The sequence below is a fragment of the Styela clava genome, chromosome 8 (assembly GCF_964204865.1).
Source record: "Styela clava chromosome 8, kaStyClav1.hap1.2, whole genome shotgun sequence".
Classification (NCBI taxonomy): domain Eukaryota; kingdom Metazoa; phylum Chordata; class Ascidiacea; order Stolidobranchia; family Styelidae; genus Styela; species Styela clava.
Window position 1 is genome coordinate 21,473,990 of NC_135257.1, and position 18,638 is coordinate 21,492,627.

Below are 18,638 nucleotides of genomic sequence, written 5' to 3' on the forward strand. Positions count from 1 at the left end.
ATCCCATACCCGACTTGGAATGGTGACCGGACGAGAGGCCGTGGTTCGCCATATGGATAAGCCGTCTTATCGGCTTTCCTCTCCCCCGGGATAAATATGTAAATCCTATCCTACCTACAGTACCATACTGCCGTAGTTCATTTTAATTAAAATTAATTATAAGTTACTGATTATAATATTTGATAAAATCCTGGACTCTAATTTGCCTATATTTTGGCTTTTGTGAGTGAAGTGGTCTAGCCCCCCCCCCCCCCCCTCCATCAATTTAACTTCCGATTGGACGATTTGGCATCAGCCTAATGCCATTACCATTAAGAGACTCTAACTATACTCAGATTAGCGTTATCTTTTTAGAAATACGAAAAATAACAAATTTGGTTTTTGCAGATTTCCTGCATTTATATCCCTTATAAATTCGCGGCCTTCCAACTGCCTCCATCCGTTAAAAGCAAGGAATGAAAGGATTGTAAATTCAAAGACTAAAACTCTGATACGGACGGAAACTACCGACGAATACAGGAAGACGAAGGAGAGGAAAACCATTTTTTTTAAGATTCGCAGAAGAATAAACATTTGCTCATTTTTACCCCTGCAATATGGTGCGATTGCTCCCTAGCGCAAGCTTGCGATAACATTTTATAAAACTAATACCGACGAACGTTGGTTAATTAAAACGGTTACAACGTGAGGTATACTTAAGTTTAAGCTTAACTCGATGTAGATCTTACGCTTCATGTAAGAACTGACGAGGATTATGCGGGGTAAAGTAGCCATAAACATTATTTTTTCCGAGCATTCCGTGTTCACTGTCACATTTCTTCGGTGAACAAGCCTTTCGAGAACACAAGTAAAACCGCTGTATTCAGGCGAAAAATGAGGGTAGAAATCACGATATAGATGCAACGGTTAAATTAATTTATCATAACACGGAATACCGTGTGGCAATTCGATATAAGTTTAATTAAAATGAAAAGAACATTTTGTTCACTTTTACCCTGCAATTTACCATATTAGCTCTATATCGCCATCTCCCGAATCTAAAACTTGAATGATTTATTAAAAATGGAAGACGACCAAAACAAAATTGAATATACATTTTTATATTAAAATAATAAGTTGATTAATATTTTAAATTAAATCAAGCTTTCATTACTACAAAACGTTTCAAACCTATCTTGTGACAATTTTATTACGCATGACCAACGCGTCAATCATTAATTTTCGCGCTGTTTCCTAATTCTACATTTTAATAATACCGGTATTGCACTTTGCAGTTCAACAAAATTTTGCCCTGTAATTTTTGTTTATATGTTATTTCTTGAAGTATGGATGAGTTGGATGCATTTCTGGCGACTGTGGACGAATTCGTAGATGACGAAAATCGAATCGTAAGTTTGGGGTTTTTGTTTTTCCAATTTACTTTTCATGTTTCCTGTCTCTGCAGCTCTGGGACACAGAGATCAGGAGATGAAATTTTACATATTTGAGGATAACAGGGCTTGATTATATTGCAAGCCAGGTCTCTCATCTCCTTATTCAGTCAAGTCCGAGTAGGTGAAAAGTTATCATATGCATTTAGTAGTTCAGTAGACAGGCCTTGCTGTCTTGGTAATGACAGAAAATAGAAATATTGTGGCTAAATCGAAAATCTTGTGCATAGAAAGGTTGAACGAAGTATCATATATCCAAGGTCAGAAGGTTTTTTGGGTCTCGTGTAGTTTCGTACCTAACGTACTTCTAGTGGGCGTAGCATAACAATTTTTTGATATGTCAATCCTAGCCCTCGTCTGATTAAGCCATCCAAAGATTAAATCACTACGACATCACAATGACGTCATAGAGCTTGCCAAATATACGCACGATGGACCGAAATGGCATTGGCGCCGACGATAAAGAACTGACTGACGTTATCGGTCTCTCTCCTATAGGAATCGTTTCAACGAGAAAATGAGAGAAATAACTGTTCGATTTCGGGTGCTCATTTGTACGTCTTGGATGGCAGTTCGTATAGTTTGAAGGGCTGTATTACGTCACTGTGACGTAATTTTTGGATGGTGTAGTCAGGTGGGGGATAGTATTGATACGTGAAAAAAATCGTCATGCTAAGCCCACTAGAAGTATGTTAGGTAAGAAACTACATTAGACCCGGTTTTTTAACCTTATTATTTCATTTACTCCTTTGCAAATTTTAAAAATGGGAATTTTCCTCAAATTTCAATATTTTCAATTCCATACCTATTCAACAACTATTCTTTTTCCCTTCCAGGTCACTTATAAATGGCTGAGCGAACAACTCGCTATTCCAACCAACAAAGCAAAAAGTCTTCTTCAGAATTACGCTGACTCATGCAAGAAACAAAACAATGGAATTCACATTGTTTATGCAATAATAGGACATGACTCAGCTGGAATAAGTGTAAAGGTCGTTCGAGATGTCGATCTTGACTCAGCGAAATCAAAAATGGATAAAGTTTATAGTGTTTCGTTATATAGCGTGCAAAAAATGAAACTTCAACACAGTGCTGTGCTGTATTCCACTGATTATGACACTCATCGTAAAAATCTGAGCGGAATTTCGAAATTTGGGGGTATAACGTACAACGGTGCAAAGTGCTTATCAAAGAATGAAGTTAAACAACAAAAACAAACACCAGGTGGTGCTAAAGAGATTTCTGCGGATCTTCAAAAACAATTTGCGAAACCAGCATTTGAAAAAGGGAAACCTGTGCAGCAGAAAGTCAATTTTTTTACAAAAACGAAAACATCACCCCCACAAAAGAAAGTTAAAGAGGAAATAGCATCGAAAAGCGACGCTGAACCCCAAAAATTGAACTCTAATAAAAAACCTGATCCCCCATTGGAAAAGGGGCAGAAAAAGGGCGTGGCTGCGTTTTTAACAAAAAATAAAACCGATCCGTTTGCAAAAAGTAAGACTGTAAAACCGGTGATAAAAGAAGAACAGAAAACAGTGTCCGATAAGAGTGAAAAACAGCCTTCAAAAAGGGACAGTACAACTGAAAAGTCACCTCAAAAAGATAAGACAAAAGAATCATTGAAAACAGAGAAAAAAAATAAAAAATCGTCATCGAAACGTTCAGTTGAAGAAGATGACCTAAGAATTGATGATTTTTCGGATGACGAGGATGATTTTATTGAAACTGATAAAAAATCTGTAAAAAGTTTGAAAAAAGTCGCTGATAAATCAACAAAACCTAAACCTGTTGAAAAACCGAAGCCGAATAAAAACAAAAAAAATTCGCGGCATGATTCGAACGAGCTTCCAGCGAAGAAACGACGCAGAATTCAGGAAATGTTATCTTCTAGTAGTGAGGATGAAAACGAAGATGAAAATTACGAGGAAGAGATGGGAATTCCCCCTCCTTCACCCCCACCTGTGATTGAACCCGAACCTGTGAAAGAAAAATTTGTTGAAGAAGTCAAAACTAATAAACGGAGGGAAAAAGTCATGAAAAGTCGAACATTTGTTGATGAAGAAGGGTGTATGGTAACACAAAAGTATTATGAATTTGAAGAATGCGATGATGCAGAACCTGTTGCTAATGGTAACAATGATCAAGCGGAACAAAACCACAAAAACAATACTGCAAATGGTGACACAGAAGCAAAAACGAAAAAATTTCCAGCGATATCTACTGCAGCTCAACCAAAAAAACAACAGAAACAAGCATCAATTATGGGGTTTTTCAAGAAAAAATAACTCTTTATTCAAATTTTGTCATAAATAGTGGGAAATATTTATAGCATTGTACATGCTACATGCACTGCTTTTTCAAGAACTTAAAACTTGAACGGGAGGCTGTGCAACTTGAGATGGGTTAATTAGTGCTGTCCAAAATAGAATCTTTTTTTGCCTCATTTTACCGATTTGCGAATTAGCCGCAAAACAATTTGAATAATTTGCGATTAGATTTCGAATATTCTGTTCGCTTAGACATCCCTAGTTATAATATAAGATAATACAAGATGACTAAACAAACAGAACCCAAGGTCATTTGTAACATGGAGAGAATATAACTTTTGTGCCAAGCGTCCTTGATTACGGAAACTCATTGGGGACAATCATACACAAACAGAAGTTCAAGTGTTCCATAAATTTCGTTGAAGTAACTAATAATTTTATGGGTCCTGTTTTTTTTTGAGAGAGATTAAGAGCGACTTAGTATCAGATAATGGATTTTTCTATGAAGCTGTTTTACATTAAACGATGACATCCTTTAAAAACCATGTGACTATGTGTGGCCTCGGAACAACAAGGAAAGCCTTGCAATAGGGGTAGAAGAGCGCAAATGCAGTCAATTGGTCTTCAAAGTTGTTGTTTTGCAATGGTGCCGCCATTCCTGCAATCTGTTTCTGAGCAGCATTCCATGACAATAATTTGGTACTCCCATAGTATGTGTACCAGGTTGAGGTTAGGTCATGGTTTTTTTTCTTACTTTTAGTTCTATTACGAGTTAAGGGATTGTCTGTGTTAGCCAAGTGAATAGGTTTTAATTACCTCCATATTGGTACACCTACTTCTGGAGCGCCAATAATTCTATGAAGTTTCTGTACCTTTTGTTGTTTCAGTCATTTTTTTAACAGTACAAGTGGCTCTGATATCCGAGAGGCTACATAGCCATCGCTACCACGATTTAGTATTTTGAAAATTTCAAGGTCTGACTGGATTTTATTTTTAGAAGAAAGCACCCTGCCAGCCCAGATGATAAGTTTCTTCTGATATGCCTGTCATTTGTGTGGGTAACATCAAAATTAGGGTTTCCCAAACTGGGGTTTCGTGATGAATGTGAGGGGGTCCGCAACGATATTACGAGTCTGATCGGACCAATATGATGACAGTAGAGTCGGACCTTAGAGTTTGCTTGTCACAAATTGCTCCGAGAGTTGAAAATTGTATGTAGTATGCGAACCAAGATGGCGGACATCGAAACGTAACAGGTTAGGGTTAGGCGATAATTTTTTTCCAATTTTCCTTATTTTAGTCCTATTATTAGTTCGAAGACTAGCCAAGAGCCTCCCGTTGTATTTATACCTAAAATTATGGTCTAACCCTAACCTAGTATACATTACATTCCGATGTCCGCCATTTTGGTTTGCATACTTCGGGAGCCTCGTTTCTTCTGATATGCCTGTCAGGGTCTGCAACGAGGTTCCATTACATTTGAACCCACGTACATTTGAACCCATGACAATTTGCACCTATGGAATTTTTTTTGTGTCACGGATAGTTAAACCCATACTAACCCTAACCCATGGGTTTTGGCACCCGCATATGGATTGAACCCGTGGATATACGCATGGGTTCAAATGTACGTGGGTTTTCCGTGATGAATGTACAAGGGGTCTGCAACGATATTAAGAGTCTGATTGGACCAATATGAAGACAGTAGAGTCGCCCCTTCGAGTTTGCTTGTCACAAATCGCTCCTAGAGTTAAAAATTGTGCAGTGAAAAGCAAATGTTGTTTGTTGTATTAAACATTATCCTTCCTTGTTGGTTAGGCCCAGAAATTGATATGGCATAGCATGCGAGTCCGGTCAAAACTAAGATTCACAAATAGGGGAACCACGACCCGGAAGGTTTGGGAAACCCTGATGTAAATCAATTCCAATAGGATACTTTTTCTTAAAATCCTGGGGGAGGGAAAGTTTATTACATAACTGGATTGGGTGCTCCCGAAGTATGCGAACCAAGATGGCGGACATCGCAATGTAATATGTGTACTAGGTTAGGGTTAGGCCATAATATTAGGTATAAATACTACTGGAGGCTCTTGTCTAGTCTTCGAACTGATAATAGGACTAAAATAAGGAAAATTGGAAAAAAATTATCGTCTAACCCTAACCTGTTACGTTCCGATGTCCGCCATCTTGGTTCGCATACTTCGGGAGCCCCCTGGATTGTATGGCAAAAACCAGTCCATTATAGTTGATTTGTGGACTTTGGTGAAGGAATCTAAAACTAACCAGCAGTTAGGTTAACCATCCTACAACAAGTAATTCCTAATTATTTCTTACCTAATCGGCACCTGCTAACTTGCATAGAATAATAAGTGGTAATTTTTGTTTCTAATGGTTATCACAGCCCACTGACAAATCTGAAATTCTCTCAAATTACAATAAATTTAGGATGACACCAATTTACGGCACGGCTCTCAACAATTTATAATACGAGTTCTTGTTCCTTTAAAATAAAATAGAAACGCTTTGATTGAAAAGTTTATTTCGAAAAAATGATTGCTGTTACAGAAAAACAAACTAATTGCAAAAGATTTAAAATTGATTAATTAAAAACATTCAGAGCGAGTACGAAGAAATATTGAATAAAATACAGTATACTAAATATGTCTAGCAAAATTTCACCAGCAAAAAAGCTTTACTTTGTTAGCTATTTTGTCAGAGTAGAATTTCATCAGCACCATCTAACGCAGGGATGGGCAACTTCTCTAGTCGGCGGGCCAGATGTGAAAAAAAAAAGCCCTCGGCGGGCCGGATTACTACAAAAAATACTTCGGTATCCAATCTTCGTTAAATGCTCGACACTCTCTGTCAACTTTACGTTTCTTGGGATATTCCGTGGTGAATAAAACTTGATATAAAATCTAATTTCTGAAATCTATTTATATTTAGATTCTAAACATAACTGATAACAGTAGTGGGGAATGTTTACAACGCTCTCTGCTTTGACCTTATATTGTTTGTTTAACAAGTGTGCTAACGCAATTGTTTGTTCACTAAGGCAATTGTTTATTTCACCAGCTCGCACTGACAGTGCGGTGAGAGTAGAGCGATCGGCAACTTTCAGGAATGATGCGTCGGACCACATTACAGAGTGTGGTTGGATACAGTCAGCGGGCCAGTCAAAATCTCGTCGCGGGTCGTATGTTGCCCAACCTTGATCTTATGTGTGCCGAGCCCTTTAGCAGTGATTCCCAACCGGGGACCCGTGAAGGGGGCCAAAGGGCAGTTGAAGGAAGGCCACAAAACTGATTTTACTTTTCCCCTTGACAAGAAAAAATTCTATTCTTGATAAGGTTATTTCACAGGAGTGTTTTCACTTTGTTGAGCAAGAATTGTTTGAACATAATAGGATTTGATCAAAATAACACTATGAATACCACTGGAATGAGAAACGGAAGGTCACAAGCACAAAAAGGTTGGTAATCACTACCTCATTGTTTATCATTTGTCTGACAATCCAATCAGGGGGTGTGCAAACTGTGGCCCACAAGAAAGAATTGTTAGGCCAGCGAAACAAGTTTTTAATTTATTCAAATCGGTTTGTGCGAGTAATTCCAATCCCGTTACGTTGCAAAGAGTCGAATTTATTATCTATGACGATATAACGCCCTACCAGCTAGCTTATGCGAAGTGAACAATGCATGTCATAGGATCAATAACCAAAATGTTAACCAAAACTACAAGAAAGCCTTTGTTAAATGAAGGCGCGACCCGTGGTTTTGCCAGCTAATGGATCTGGTCCTCCTATGGTAAAGGTCGCACACTCCTGGTTTAGAGCAGGTGTGCAAAACTCAAATGAGGATATGTACCAAATTTTTCAAAATAATCTTGTCGTGTGCCACGCATAATCGTTGGTATTGTAAACGAACTCCCGTAAAACACACATTAACAAATTTAAACGAGAATACCGGTTGGAAACCGAAGACTTATCGATCGATAGTTAGGGGATCCCCCAAAACAGAAACTGCAGTTTCGATTCATCCGCTCTTGTAACTTGCGCACTGCGCAACGCACACACACACTCGGCGGGTTTCAAAATTCTCTCGCTTGACAAAAATCTAGATCACTATATCAATAATTGATTGATAACTCGCTAATTATACGACATAATTCGCCCAAAATCAATAGGCTTCTGATCCGAGATAAGATGAATGCACATGCAAAATCTGGAGCAGATTCAATCTCGCTTTTGTGAGATATCGCGTGCATCTAACAGACACACACACAGACAGACATACAGACAAATGCCTATCAATGTACTTACCGATCTTAAGATCTTGTTTCTTACCGATCTTAAGATCGATAAGTAATAATAAACATGATAACGAATATCTATTTATTGAAACAATTTATTGTCGTGAATGATTTGTGATTTGAATACGTTTTTGCGATCAAAGTGCAAAGTCAATATAATCGAGTGATACGGTAGTCGCTTTGGTGTTGTGCACCTCTGGTTTAGAGCATCCCTAATAGATAGTACTAAGTACCTAAAATGGCAGGCATTAAAAATAAAATAGATGTCACATCTTTCAAATATGGCAATAAAACAGCAGAAGCATTCACGATTATTAAAACGTTCAATCCAATAAAAAAATGACAGCGGTATATTGATATGACGCGAGTTTCAAAGTGAGTACTTTCTATTAAATGGGATGAGCACCAAATTAAATGAGGTAATTAAAAATAAAATCCTAAAACTTGTAATAATTCAGTTCGATAAAATCGAAGCACGGCAGATATACAATATGGTGCCATTGAGTTTATTGAAATTTCACCTTTCCAGTGAAATCGCCACAATCTAGTTTCTGCAAAATCGCGTATTACTAATCACCATGGGACATATAGTAATCAGTACATCAGTAATTATAAAAATACCTAACTCTGTAAAGTAATACAGACTAATTGCACAAAGGTATTTGAAAACAGGCGCGCAGCCAGAATTTTTTTTAAAAAAAGGGGGGGGGTGCGGAGGTTTTAAAATCCTAAATTTCCATTCCCTTAAATTCGACTTTTCAGGGCATGAAGACTTTTCTGCCGCGTAAAATGTTCAATACATGACAACTATGAGAAATCATCGTGATTCAGTTCCCAGCGCAAAATGGCACATCAGTAATTATAAAAATAGTTTCAGCATAAAAAATCAAACAGACTAATTGCCCAAAGGTATCTAAAAGCAAAGCATAAAAGTTATGGATGAATTACTCCATGCAGATTCGAATACAGACGGTTGGCACATGCACACATGATTGAAGCAATATATTTGGGGAATAAGTTAGTTACAGGTAGGGCTGGGCATTTCGAATCGAATAGTAAATTATTCGAATCGGTTCAGAGCTAAATTTTGAATCGCCGCCATCTTGTTTTTATCTTTCCGCCAATGGTCGAGGTGAATTCCCCAATTTTTTTTTTCATTGGAGTCATATTTTTTCAACGAAATTCTAACATATGACTATTTTCTGTAGTGAGTTATTCATAAAACGTGTTTGTTATTCTGTGTGAACGCTCAGTAATCTATCTGAGTGTTTTATTTTATGTCTTCAGTAATTCATTTGTTGAGAGAACCAATTACTATAATAAAGTCGCTTACAAATATATATTTTCAAGTATTCGAGATTCGATTCGAAAAAATTATTCAATTCTATTCTGAAATCACAAGGTATTCGAGAATGCCCAGCCCTAGTTACAGGTAGCCACAAATATGTCAATAGATACTGTGACTGTAAAGAAAGGATGTTTCCCCGAGCATCGATTTCCTTGTTTATTACCGTAACGAAGACAATCAGCAAAAATTGACGTAACAATTGTAATTTTTGCAGCCGCTCAGAGATTTCGTTCGCTAAGACAGATATTAAACATGGTTGTTAAAATTGCCTCGTTTTCGCAGTTTTGCGTGTTATTTGTCAGTTTTCAGATTTATTCCCAAAAAATAGGTATAAATGAAGTATCTTAATTAAGATTTATATTTTGAGATGAACCATGGTCGCAATAATAAAAAATTAGTCTCACAAAAGCTGCTAGACTAGGCTAAAATTAGCTATTGGTGCCTTTATTAAGCTACGTGTGGTTGTATATTTTATTAAAAATGAAAAACCATTTTGTAAAGTTCCACTCTCCAAAACACTCACAGGAATAAATATAAAATATTTTGCTATAGTCAAGTACAGGAAGAATTTTTTTGGGGTCAAAGGTCGGAAAACATCCATTATAGAGCGAGATTGCCAGTATATACCAATTCAGGCGAGACTTGAAGCAGTTAATGTCAATGGGATCAGAAAAATTTTTTTTCATTGCATTGAAAATTAATACGTTTGGAAGTGAAAATACAAAATCTAATTTGGCTCCTAAAAACTCAATCAAAATTGATTGTTTTGATGAAAACCTGGATGTTATGATATGGAATGCCTCACAGTAAACATCCATCAATTAGTAGACATAAACAAAGCCTCTCTCTAAGGCAAAATTATAAAATAACACCTCTTTTTTATTGAATTAGAAATATCTAAAAGTGATTTTTGGACATAAAAACCCATAAATATGGGCTGGACTAGTATGCATAGTCTAACCATTTTTTATCAGCATACTTGCCTGGCAAAATTATCAAACGACTCTTTCCATTGAATTAGATATAAAATCAATGTTCGGGGGCAATTATAAGCCTTTGTTAAAGTAAACATAATCCAATTCTTTTCCTAACTTAGCTCGAATAGATTCTTGGACTTCAGGTTCCAGCTTTGAGAATCTATATTTGCACTTTTGTGGAAAGAGAGAGCATGCTATGGGGACCATGAATAATAGGAAGCCTCCTACTCCAATTACTTGAAATGGGAGATGCACCCATTTGTAATTTCTCCAAAACTTGGTGTGCTTTATTCTCTCGACTATGAGCGGAAGTAAAAGCATTCCTGGGGCCGCCATAACGATTCGTGACGTTACAACTTGCGTGATTCCCTTGATTGCACATTTTTTTGAATTCCCGACTGGTTCGTCATTTTCATCCGTGATTACAACCCCCGAAATGATTTCTGATTGTCGAGAAAGCGGGATATTGACTGCGTTTGCTGACGCTACCGCCGCAAACGGAACCCATCTTGCTAGAATTGGTGTGGCCAGAGCTGCAGATCTGGAAATATATGAAAAAAATAGGCATTATTATAGATACTTCTATTTATAAACAAGAATATTTCAAAATATTTTCTGAAGCACATTTTTGATTAGGCTATACAAATATTACAATTGGGTAATCCTTGTTCTGTACCAGTAAGACCAGAAGTGAATGATTTACTTTCAGAATTCCTCCTGAAAAAATATAAGCGTATGTGCTGCTAACTTGAACATGTGAAAATTGGCGAGCATTAAATAACAGTTTCGGGTAGACGTCTTGAGTCTGAGTCTTGACATGTGCGATTTCCCATCAAATGGCTAGTTACGAGGTCTTTGATGAATGATGGCTCGATACCGACTTGAGACAAACTTTTCCAGCTCCATTAAAATGCTGCTGATTACTCACTTTGCTTAGAGATGAGTCTCTTTTACTTCTGAGTGAGTGCCCCTAACTTTGCTCACCGATGAGTCTCCTTTACTTCTGAGTGAGTGCTCCTAACTTTGCTCACCGATGAGTCTCCTTTACTTTTGAGTGAGTGCCCCTAACTTTGCTCACCGATGAGTCTCCTTTACTTCTGAGTGAGTGCCCCTAACTTTGCTCACCGATGAGTCTTCTTTACTTCTGAGTGAGTGCTCCTAACTTTACTCAGAGAGAGAGAGTCGCCTCCACTTCTGAATGAGTGTGCTCTAACTCTAATCCCATTTACTGTTTTTGTTCAACTAATCGATCAAATTGTAAAATCAAGTTCAAATAAGAAAGTAAATTCCTCCACAATAACTCACCTATTCAGCCCAACAGCGACTCCCATTCCAGTAACAGTCGCTGTAAGATACGCTAAAAACATCTGCTTTTTAGTAATCGTTGAGGCAGCATTTCTGTTCGTATAATTCACCAAAGCATTGAAGGACTGATTCATCCATTGCATAGACGCCACTTGGAACGGGGTCTTGTAAAATTGAAGCAGAAGACCTAAAGATGAGAGGTTTTAATTGTTTGGTCATTATGCTTAGTCATAGAGACCAGTGGTTCTCAAATGGCAGGTCGTAGACAATTTTCTAAGGGGCCGTGAAGCTAATTAAAATGAAAATATTTATTTGATATTGCTCGCCTTATTTTGGATATTTACATTCCATTCACATATTTTTCGAATAAAACATACTTTCGTCTTACTATCCGTTATTTGTAGCTTATTGTTAGCTAGTTATTTTTGAGGTGTGACGTGAGACTTGACAAATTCCAAAAAAACGGGCACGACTTAAAAAGTTTGGAACCGCTGTCCTAGACAGCAGGTTATAAAACCAAATGGTTTGTTTTGTTCAGTCAGTTTGGATAATTATTCAGACAGAATAACATCTTAAAAAAATCTGATTCTGAACAACAAAAACTTCGACATATCCAGGCCGTCTTTAGTTGGACTGTTAATTAATGTTTGTTAAATTCAATTCTCAGAGTTTCTGTAAAAATTCTTTTATCACCATTGGAAACTGAAATATTGACTCGGATGAGTTTAGAAATATGTTTGTGACCTCGATGAAAAAATGCCAAACCTCACAGGGAAGTCTAAAACGAACCAAATATTGAAATCGTTCAAAATGATTTAATTCGAAATAAAAAAATTTTAATGTGGGAATAATTTGAATATTTTTTATAAAAAATTGGGGATTTTTGAGTCAAATGAAGCAGATCAAAACATACGATATCTCAACTGGTAAGAAACAACACAAAAAAATCAATGGCTTTTACGTTTGTGTCGTTTTAGATGTGATTTATGTAATTTTTCACATGAACTTGCCGCCAATTTAGAATATATTCATGATTCAAAAATATTTTTCCAGAATGTAATCGAAATCAGAATAAGCTACCCAACAGTACCTGTAATAGCCATTCCGCCTGGTACTTGAAATGACATTCTGCCAAAAGTATTCATTAATTCCCCAGAATCTGGATGAAACGCTGATTGCTCTAGATGTCTCGCTTTCCAAATCTGCTCAACAGTAGTTCCACGAGGCATCATACCACGTTTAAAATCATTTACAAGATTGCGAGCAGCCTCTAGTTCTTTTTGACTCGCAATTGCAAGACGGGGATCGGTTATACTCGCAAAATGTCGTAACCTCCCAAAAAATGTGCCCTGGTCCCATCTGGGCTTTGTGATGTCAAAATTGAACTCCTTCGGGAGTAAGTATTTTTCTTCCCCCATTTTGAAGATGTGAAATGTAAACTGTATTTTACAATAGAACCATATCTATTTTTTACCTGGTAAATACTGTAAATTGTAACAAATAGCAATAAAAGGGGCGTAGTTTAGTACAACAAGACTCCCAATGGGCGTAGCATAATAAGTTTGCTCGATTTTGGGTGATCGTCTGCGCATTTTGCACGACCACCCGTATACTTTGGCGAGCTTTATTACATGACGTCATTATTGGGCGCTCCAGAAGTATGTGTACCAATATGGAGATAACTAATTTTGTTCGCCAACTTTACAACGCCAACTACAAGTTAAAGGGCCTCTGGGCAGGGAGTATATTTATTTGGCTAACACAGACAGTCCCCGAACTCGTAATGGAACTAAAATAAGGAAAATCAAAATAAAATCATAGCCTAACCCTAACCTGGTACACATACTACGGGAGTACCCATTTTCAGATAACGTAATCAGGTGGAGGGTTAGGAATGTGCAAAATGACATATGCAAAATTTGTTGAGCCAGACCGACTAAAAGTACCTATGGTACTAAACTACACCAGACCCCAATAAAATAATAGATTGTTGTTTGCAGCAAACAATTTAAAACATTTCATAAACTTATAACAATGAAATCTCTTTGATTGACAATCATTTAAACAGAAAAACATTTTCAGCAAGCATCAAATTACATGTGCTAATCCGAACATTGCTGCATACCTCAGCTCGGATACGCTCGCCACCGCACCTCTGATTACCCTGTGTAGGTTCGCAAGTTCGAATCCCATGCAGGGTTTATTACGTGCGACAGGATTGCTGGACTCCTCGCCGTCGTGGGGTGGGTTCACGTAACCGCTGGTCGGTTACGGCTTCCTCTACCATCAAGTCCATGCTTCCGAGAAGATAATGACTAGCTAACTAATTCCATACCCGACATGGAATGGTAACCGGACGAGAGGCCGAGGTTCGACATATGATTGAGTCGTCTTATCGGCTTCCCTCGCCACTCGAGATAAATAGGTCCCTATCCTACCCTAGTACCATGCAGTTAGAAACACTTTCATCTTTATCTAAGGTTTTGTTTGCTTTCCTGATTTCAAAATAAATTTTTATTTATTCGTTTTTATCAATCATTTCATCGCCTGTTATGCTGATTATTGAGTCAAAATAAACTTATACATATATCAGTATATAATACTTGTGTTTTTAGATTTTTGGATTTAGAAAAACCAAATACAGTACCGGTATCTAACTGAAACTCTCTTTCTGCCATTGTTCAAACTTATATTTAGTTTCCATGGCAATCTCCACAAACAGTTCTCACTAACCATAAATACCCATTGATGTGAAACTTAAGTGTTTATCGTCAATACGATTAAGAAAACGGTATATCATATCAAAGTCGGCACAGAAGTATGTTTGCCAATATGAAGGGAACTAATTTCTTTACATCGAGTTGTGTAATGGAACTGAAACCTATTGGTAGGGGGTATATTCACTTGGTTAACACAGACAGTGTCCGAACTCGTAATAGAACTAAAATAAGAAAAATCAAAATAAAATTATGCCCTAACCCTAACCTGGTACACATACTACAGGAGTACCTCAAAGTCTATTTTTAAGCTAAATTCCTGCACAAAATTGTGGACTAATATTTTTGCATATATTTGAAATATTGATCTATTTGAAGACAAATGGGATATTACAGTATAAAATATACCTTCATTAATAATTATTTAGTAGACATAATCAAAGCTTTCTGATGCAAATTTATAAAATAACACCTCTATAGCTAGGAAATATGGTACTCCCCAAAGTATGTGAACCAAGATGGCGGACACCGGAACACAGTATGTGTACCAGGTTAGGGTTAGGCCATAATTTCAGGTAAAAATACTACAGGAGTCACATGGCTAGTCCCCGAACTCGTAATAGAACTAAACTAAGGAAAATTGGAATGAAATTATGGCCTAACCCTAACCTGGTACACATACTACGTTCCGGTTCTGTGACCTTGGTTCACATACTTTGGGAGTACCGGCAATTTTATAAAATGAATATGGGCTGTACCAATATAATCCTTTGACAGATGCATATTCTAACCAATTTTTATAAGCATGATTGCTTGGCAAAGTTATTGAACGCCTCTTTTCATTAAGTTGAAAATATATAAAACCAATGTTTGAGGGCAGCTATAAGCCCTTATTAAAATAAACATAATCCAATTCTTTGCCTAACTTAGCTCGAATAGATTCTTGGACTTCAGGTTCCAGCTTTGAGAATTTATATTTGGATATTTGCGGGAAGAGAGCGCAAGATATGGGGACCATAATTAAAAGAACAACTCCCGAGCCCATAACTTGAAACGGTAAATGCGTCCATTTGTGATTTCTCCAAAACTTTGTGTGCTTTATTCTCTCGACTATGAGTGGAAGTAAAATAAATCCTGGAGCTCCCATAACGACTCGAGATATTACAACTTGCGTAATTCCCTTGATCGCACATTTTCTAGAATTTCCAACAGGTTGGTTATGTTCGTCCGTGATTACAATTCCCGAAATTATCTCTGATTGTCGAGAAAGTGGGATATTGACTGCATTTGCTGACGATACGGCCACTAAAGGAACCCATCTTGCCAGAATTGGTGTGGCCAAAGCCGCAGATCTGGAAATATATAAAACTAAACATCACTTTTTCTGCAGCAGGAAAAATCTTTTGAAATATAATATATCCCCATGTAACAATGCACAAATAATGAAACATATTTCATTGCCGAAGTTATATCAGTTTTAGATAACACGGTGTTGCCCCAGTGAGAATTTGAAAGAAACCAAGGCAGCAGCAAAGGTCAATAAAAAAACTGTGATAAAAAGTGACTGGAAGCATCTAGCGCCCATCAGCAGCTCAAACCTAACCCTAACAAGGTACACATACTACGTAAGTACCAAGTCTCTCACAATAAACTAACCTATTCAACCAAACAGCGACTCCCATTCCAGTAACGGTCGCTGTAAGATATGCAAAGAACATCTGCTTTTTAGTAATCGTCGAAGCTGCGTTTCTATTCGTATAATTCACCAGAGCATTGTAGGATTGATTCATCCATTGCATAGACGCCACTTGGAATGGGGTCTTGTAAAATTGAAGCAGAAACCCTTGAAAAAATGAAAAATGTTTTCAGTGCATGGTTTGAGATTAGATATTGGCTGACTCTCTCAAATTAGGTTAACAGAAAGTTAATGATAACTCAATACCAGGACTCTAATGCTATAATAAAGTACTGCGATCCCAAAAATAGCCCCCAGTGAGTGCACCACCCCCTTTACGAGGCAGGATGGGCCTCCATTATCGGCAAACCAGCTTTCCACAATAAACTAAAGGGGGGCGCAATCTAAAACGTCGCCATTGGATCCCTCTAAAAAGTCAATCTGATTTACCGCAGAAAAAATTTTTACTCTAGCATTCGAGAATTATCTGTAAAAAGACAAAAGTGACGACTGCGATACGTTTAGATTACTGTTGAGACAAGCATGGTGCAATCTGACGCTTTTGCCGTTGTGTCAGATGCCCTCGTTTCAGAGACAAATAGAGTTTGTTCTATTGAACCAAATGTTGGGACATCTTAGAATTGGAGAACTGTGCCCTACTGTCAATTAATATTATAAAAACTAGACTCAACAGTGTCTGTTATAGACATTCCAGCTGGCATTTGAAATGACATTCTGCCAAAAGTATCGATTAATTCTCCAGAACGTTAATTGCTCTAGATGTCTTGCTTTAGGCATCGTACCCTCAGGCATCGACTTCCTTGTTTATATCCGTCACATTGGCCAATTAAAAAGATTTACGGGGACGTAAAAATTGTTAATTCAGCATCCTTTTAGTCACTCAGGCATGAGATAGAATTTTAGGGTCTCCTGTAGTTTCGTACCTGAAGTACTTCTAGTGGGCATAGCATAATGATTTTTGCACATGTAAATCCCAACCCCCACCTGACTACGCCATCCAACAAATACGTTACTTCGACATGACAAACACGTCATAGAGCTTGCCAAGGAATACCTGATCGCCCGAAATGACATCTGCGCCGACGGTAAAGAACTCATTAACAGCAGCGATCTCTCTTGTATCGGGATCCTTGCGACGAGAAAACGAGTGAAATAGTTTGTTCCATTTCGAGTGATCGTCTGCACGTCTTGGATGACAGTGCGTATAGTTTGAAGGCCTATATTGTGTCACTATTACATAGTGGTGACGTAATTTTATAACTTGTTACACAATTTCGGAGAACTGTGTCACACTGCAATATCAGGATAATACCTCGGAGTCTAATAAACTCTAATATCTATTAGTTCTAAAAAAGCTAGACCCAACAGTACCTGTAATAGCCGTTCTGCCTGTCACTTGGAACGACATTCTGCCATAAATATTCATCAATTCACCCGAATCTGGATGAAACGCTGATTGCTCTAGATGTCTCGCTTTCCAAATCTGCTCAACAGTAGTTCCACGAGGCATCATACCACGTTTAAAATCATCTACAAGATTGCGAGCAGCCTCCAGTTCTTTTTGACTCGCAATTGCAAGACGAGGATCGGTAATACTCGCAAAATGTCGTAATCTCCCAAAAAATGTGCCCTGGTCCCATCTGGGCTTTGTGATGTCAAAATTAAATTCCTTCAAGACTGAAATTTTTTCCTTCCCCATTTTAAAGTTGAGAAATGTTAAATGTTTTTATACAACAGAATCATATTCCTTTTTACTTTACTTCCTTTAATACTGTAAAGTGTAACAAATAGGAAAAAAATAAAAATAGATTATTGTTAATGGGTTAGTAATTATTAATGATAATTGTTAATTATCACAAGTTTATTTCAAAATCAGCATAACAGGCAATAAAATTATTGATGAAAACAAATAAATAAAAACTGATCATGAAATCAGAAGAGCAAACAAAACCTTAGATAAGGTTTGAAACATACAGAATATAAGATGGAAGGTTTTGCAAGGAAGAAGTGGTACCGGTACCGCACATGTTCATTCACTTAAAATTATTAAATTAATTCACACACACTTACCCTACCACTGTACCACACACACACCCATAGAGATAAATTATATAGTAATCATTTTTTATCAATTCTTACATTTGTAGCATTTGAATTCCACCTCTGTCAGTCTGTGATTGATAACCACTAGACTAGCCTACTGCACTGCCTGACTGCACTAAAACATGGAAGCATTTACAGCATGTTAAATTACATATGCTAATCCGCATATTGCTGCATTAGCAACAGGCAGCCAGAATCATTTTAGCCGTAAGCATTTTCAGATTTCTGAATTTAAATAGGGTACGGCACCGGTACCTACCTACTGGCAGTGGCAGAAAGTAACTAAATACTGAAATAATCTCTCTATCGTTGGTCAAACTTTTATTTAGTTTACATGGCAATCTTCCCTCACACAATTTCTCACTAATCTAAACGTGGTGCGACAACCCAATTTAAATCACATTGGACAAATCGCTAGAATAAACACTGTAAACTTGGCAATGTAAACAAGCAAAAGAGACTTCCACGTCAAACACAACAC

At 37.3% G+C, this 18,638-nt stretch overlaps 3 protein-coding genes across 3 annotated transcripts; 1 reads left to right on the forward strand and 2 right to left on the reverse strand.

Annotated features, from left to right (window-relative positions):
* Positions 1 to 1,234: 1,234 nt before the first annotated feature.
* Positions 1,235 to 4,242, forward strand: LOC120329754 (DNA polymerase delta subunit 3-like). The gene is made up of 2 exons (XM_039396535.2): positions 1,235 to 1,388; positions 2,267 to 4,242. The coding sequence occupies exons 1-2, from the start codon at positions 1,326 to 1,328 to the stop codon at positions 3,716 to 3,718; spliced, it is 1,515 nt and encodes a 504-aa protein (XP_039252469.2). The 5' UTR covers positions 1,235 to 1,325; the 3' UTR covers positions 3,719 to 4,242.
* Positions 4,243 to 6,222: 1,980 nt separating this feature from the next.
* LOC120325517 (sideroflexin-2-like) lies at positions 6,223 to 13,162 on the reverse strand. Its single transcript, XM_039391637.2, has 3 exons — positions 12,732 to 13,162; positions 11,642 to 11,828; positions 6,223 to 10,877 (listed from the first exon to the last, which is right to left on the reverse strand). The coding sequence occupies exons 1-3, from the start codon at positions 13,057 to 13,059 to the stop codon at positions 10,406 to 10,408; spliced, it is 987 nt and encodes a 328-aa protein (XP_039247571.2). The 5' UTR covers positions 13,060 to 13,162; the 3' UTR covers positions 6,223 to 10,405.
* A 137-nt stretch (positions 13,163 to 13,299) lies between these two features.
* Positions 13,300 to 17,821, reverse strand: LOC120329703 (sideroflexin-2-like). Its single transcript, XM_039396483.2, has 3 exons — positions 17,426 to 17,821; positions 16,015 to 16,201; positions 13,300 to 15,710 (listed from the first exon to the last, which is right to left on the reverse strand). The coding sequence occupies exons 1-3, from the start codon at positions 17,751 to 17,753 to the stop codon at positions 15,239 to 15,241; spliced, it is 987 nt and encodes a 328-aa protein (XP_039252417.2). The 5' UTR covers positions 17,754 to 17,821; the 3' UTR covers positions 13,300 to 15,238.
* Between the last annotated feature and the right edge of the window lie 817 nt (positions 17,822 to 18,638).

Coding starts and splice junctions, on each gene's coding strand:
- LOC120329703 (XM_039396483.2), bottom strand. CDS start 17,753: ATGGGGAAGGAAAAAATTTCAGTCTTGAAGGAATTTAATTTTGACATC. Junction 16,202..17,425: donor AGGCAGAACGGCTATTACAG/GTACTGTTGGGT, acceptor CATTTTTTCAAG/GGTTTCTGCTTCAATTTTAC. Junction 15,711..16,014: donor GTCGCTGTTTGGTTGAATAG/GTTAGTTTATTG, acceptor ATATATTTCCAG/ATCTGCGGCTTTGGCCACAC.
- LOC120325517 (XM_039391637.2), bottom strand. CDS start 13,059: ATGGGGGAAGAAAAATACTTACTCCCGAAGGAGTTCAATTTTGACATC. Junction 11,829..12,731: donor AGGCGGAATGGCTATTACAG/GTACTGTTGGGT, acceptor TCTCATCTTTAG/GTCTTCTGCTTCAATTTTAC. Junction 10,878..11,641: donor GTCGCTGTTGGGCTGAATAG/GTGAGTTATTGT, acceptor ATATATTTCCAG/ATCTGCAGCTCTGGCCACAC.
- LOC120329754 (XM_039396535.2), top strand. CDS start 1,326: ATGGATGAGTTGGATGCATTTCTGGCGACTGTGGACGAATTCGTAGAT. Junction 1,389..2,266: donor TAGATGACGAAAATCGAATC/GTAAGTTTGGGG, acceptor TTTCCCTTCCAG/GTCACTTATAAATGGCTGAG.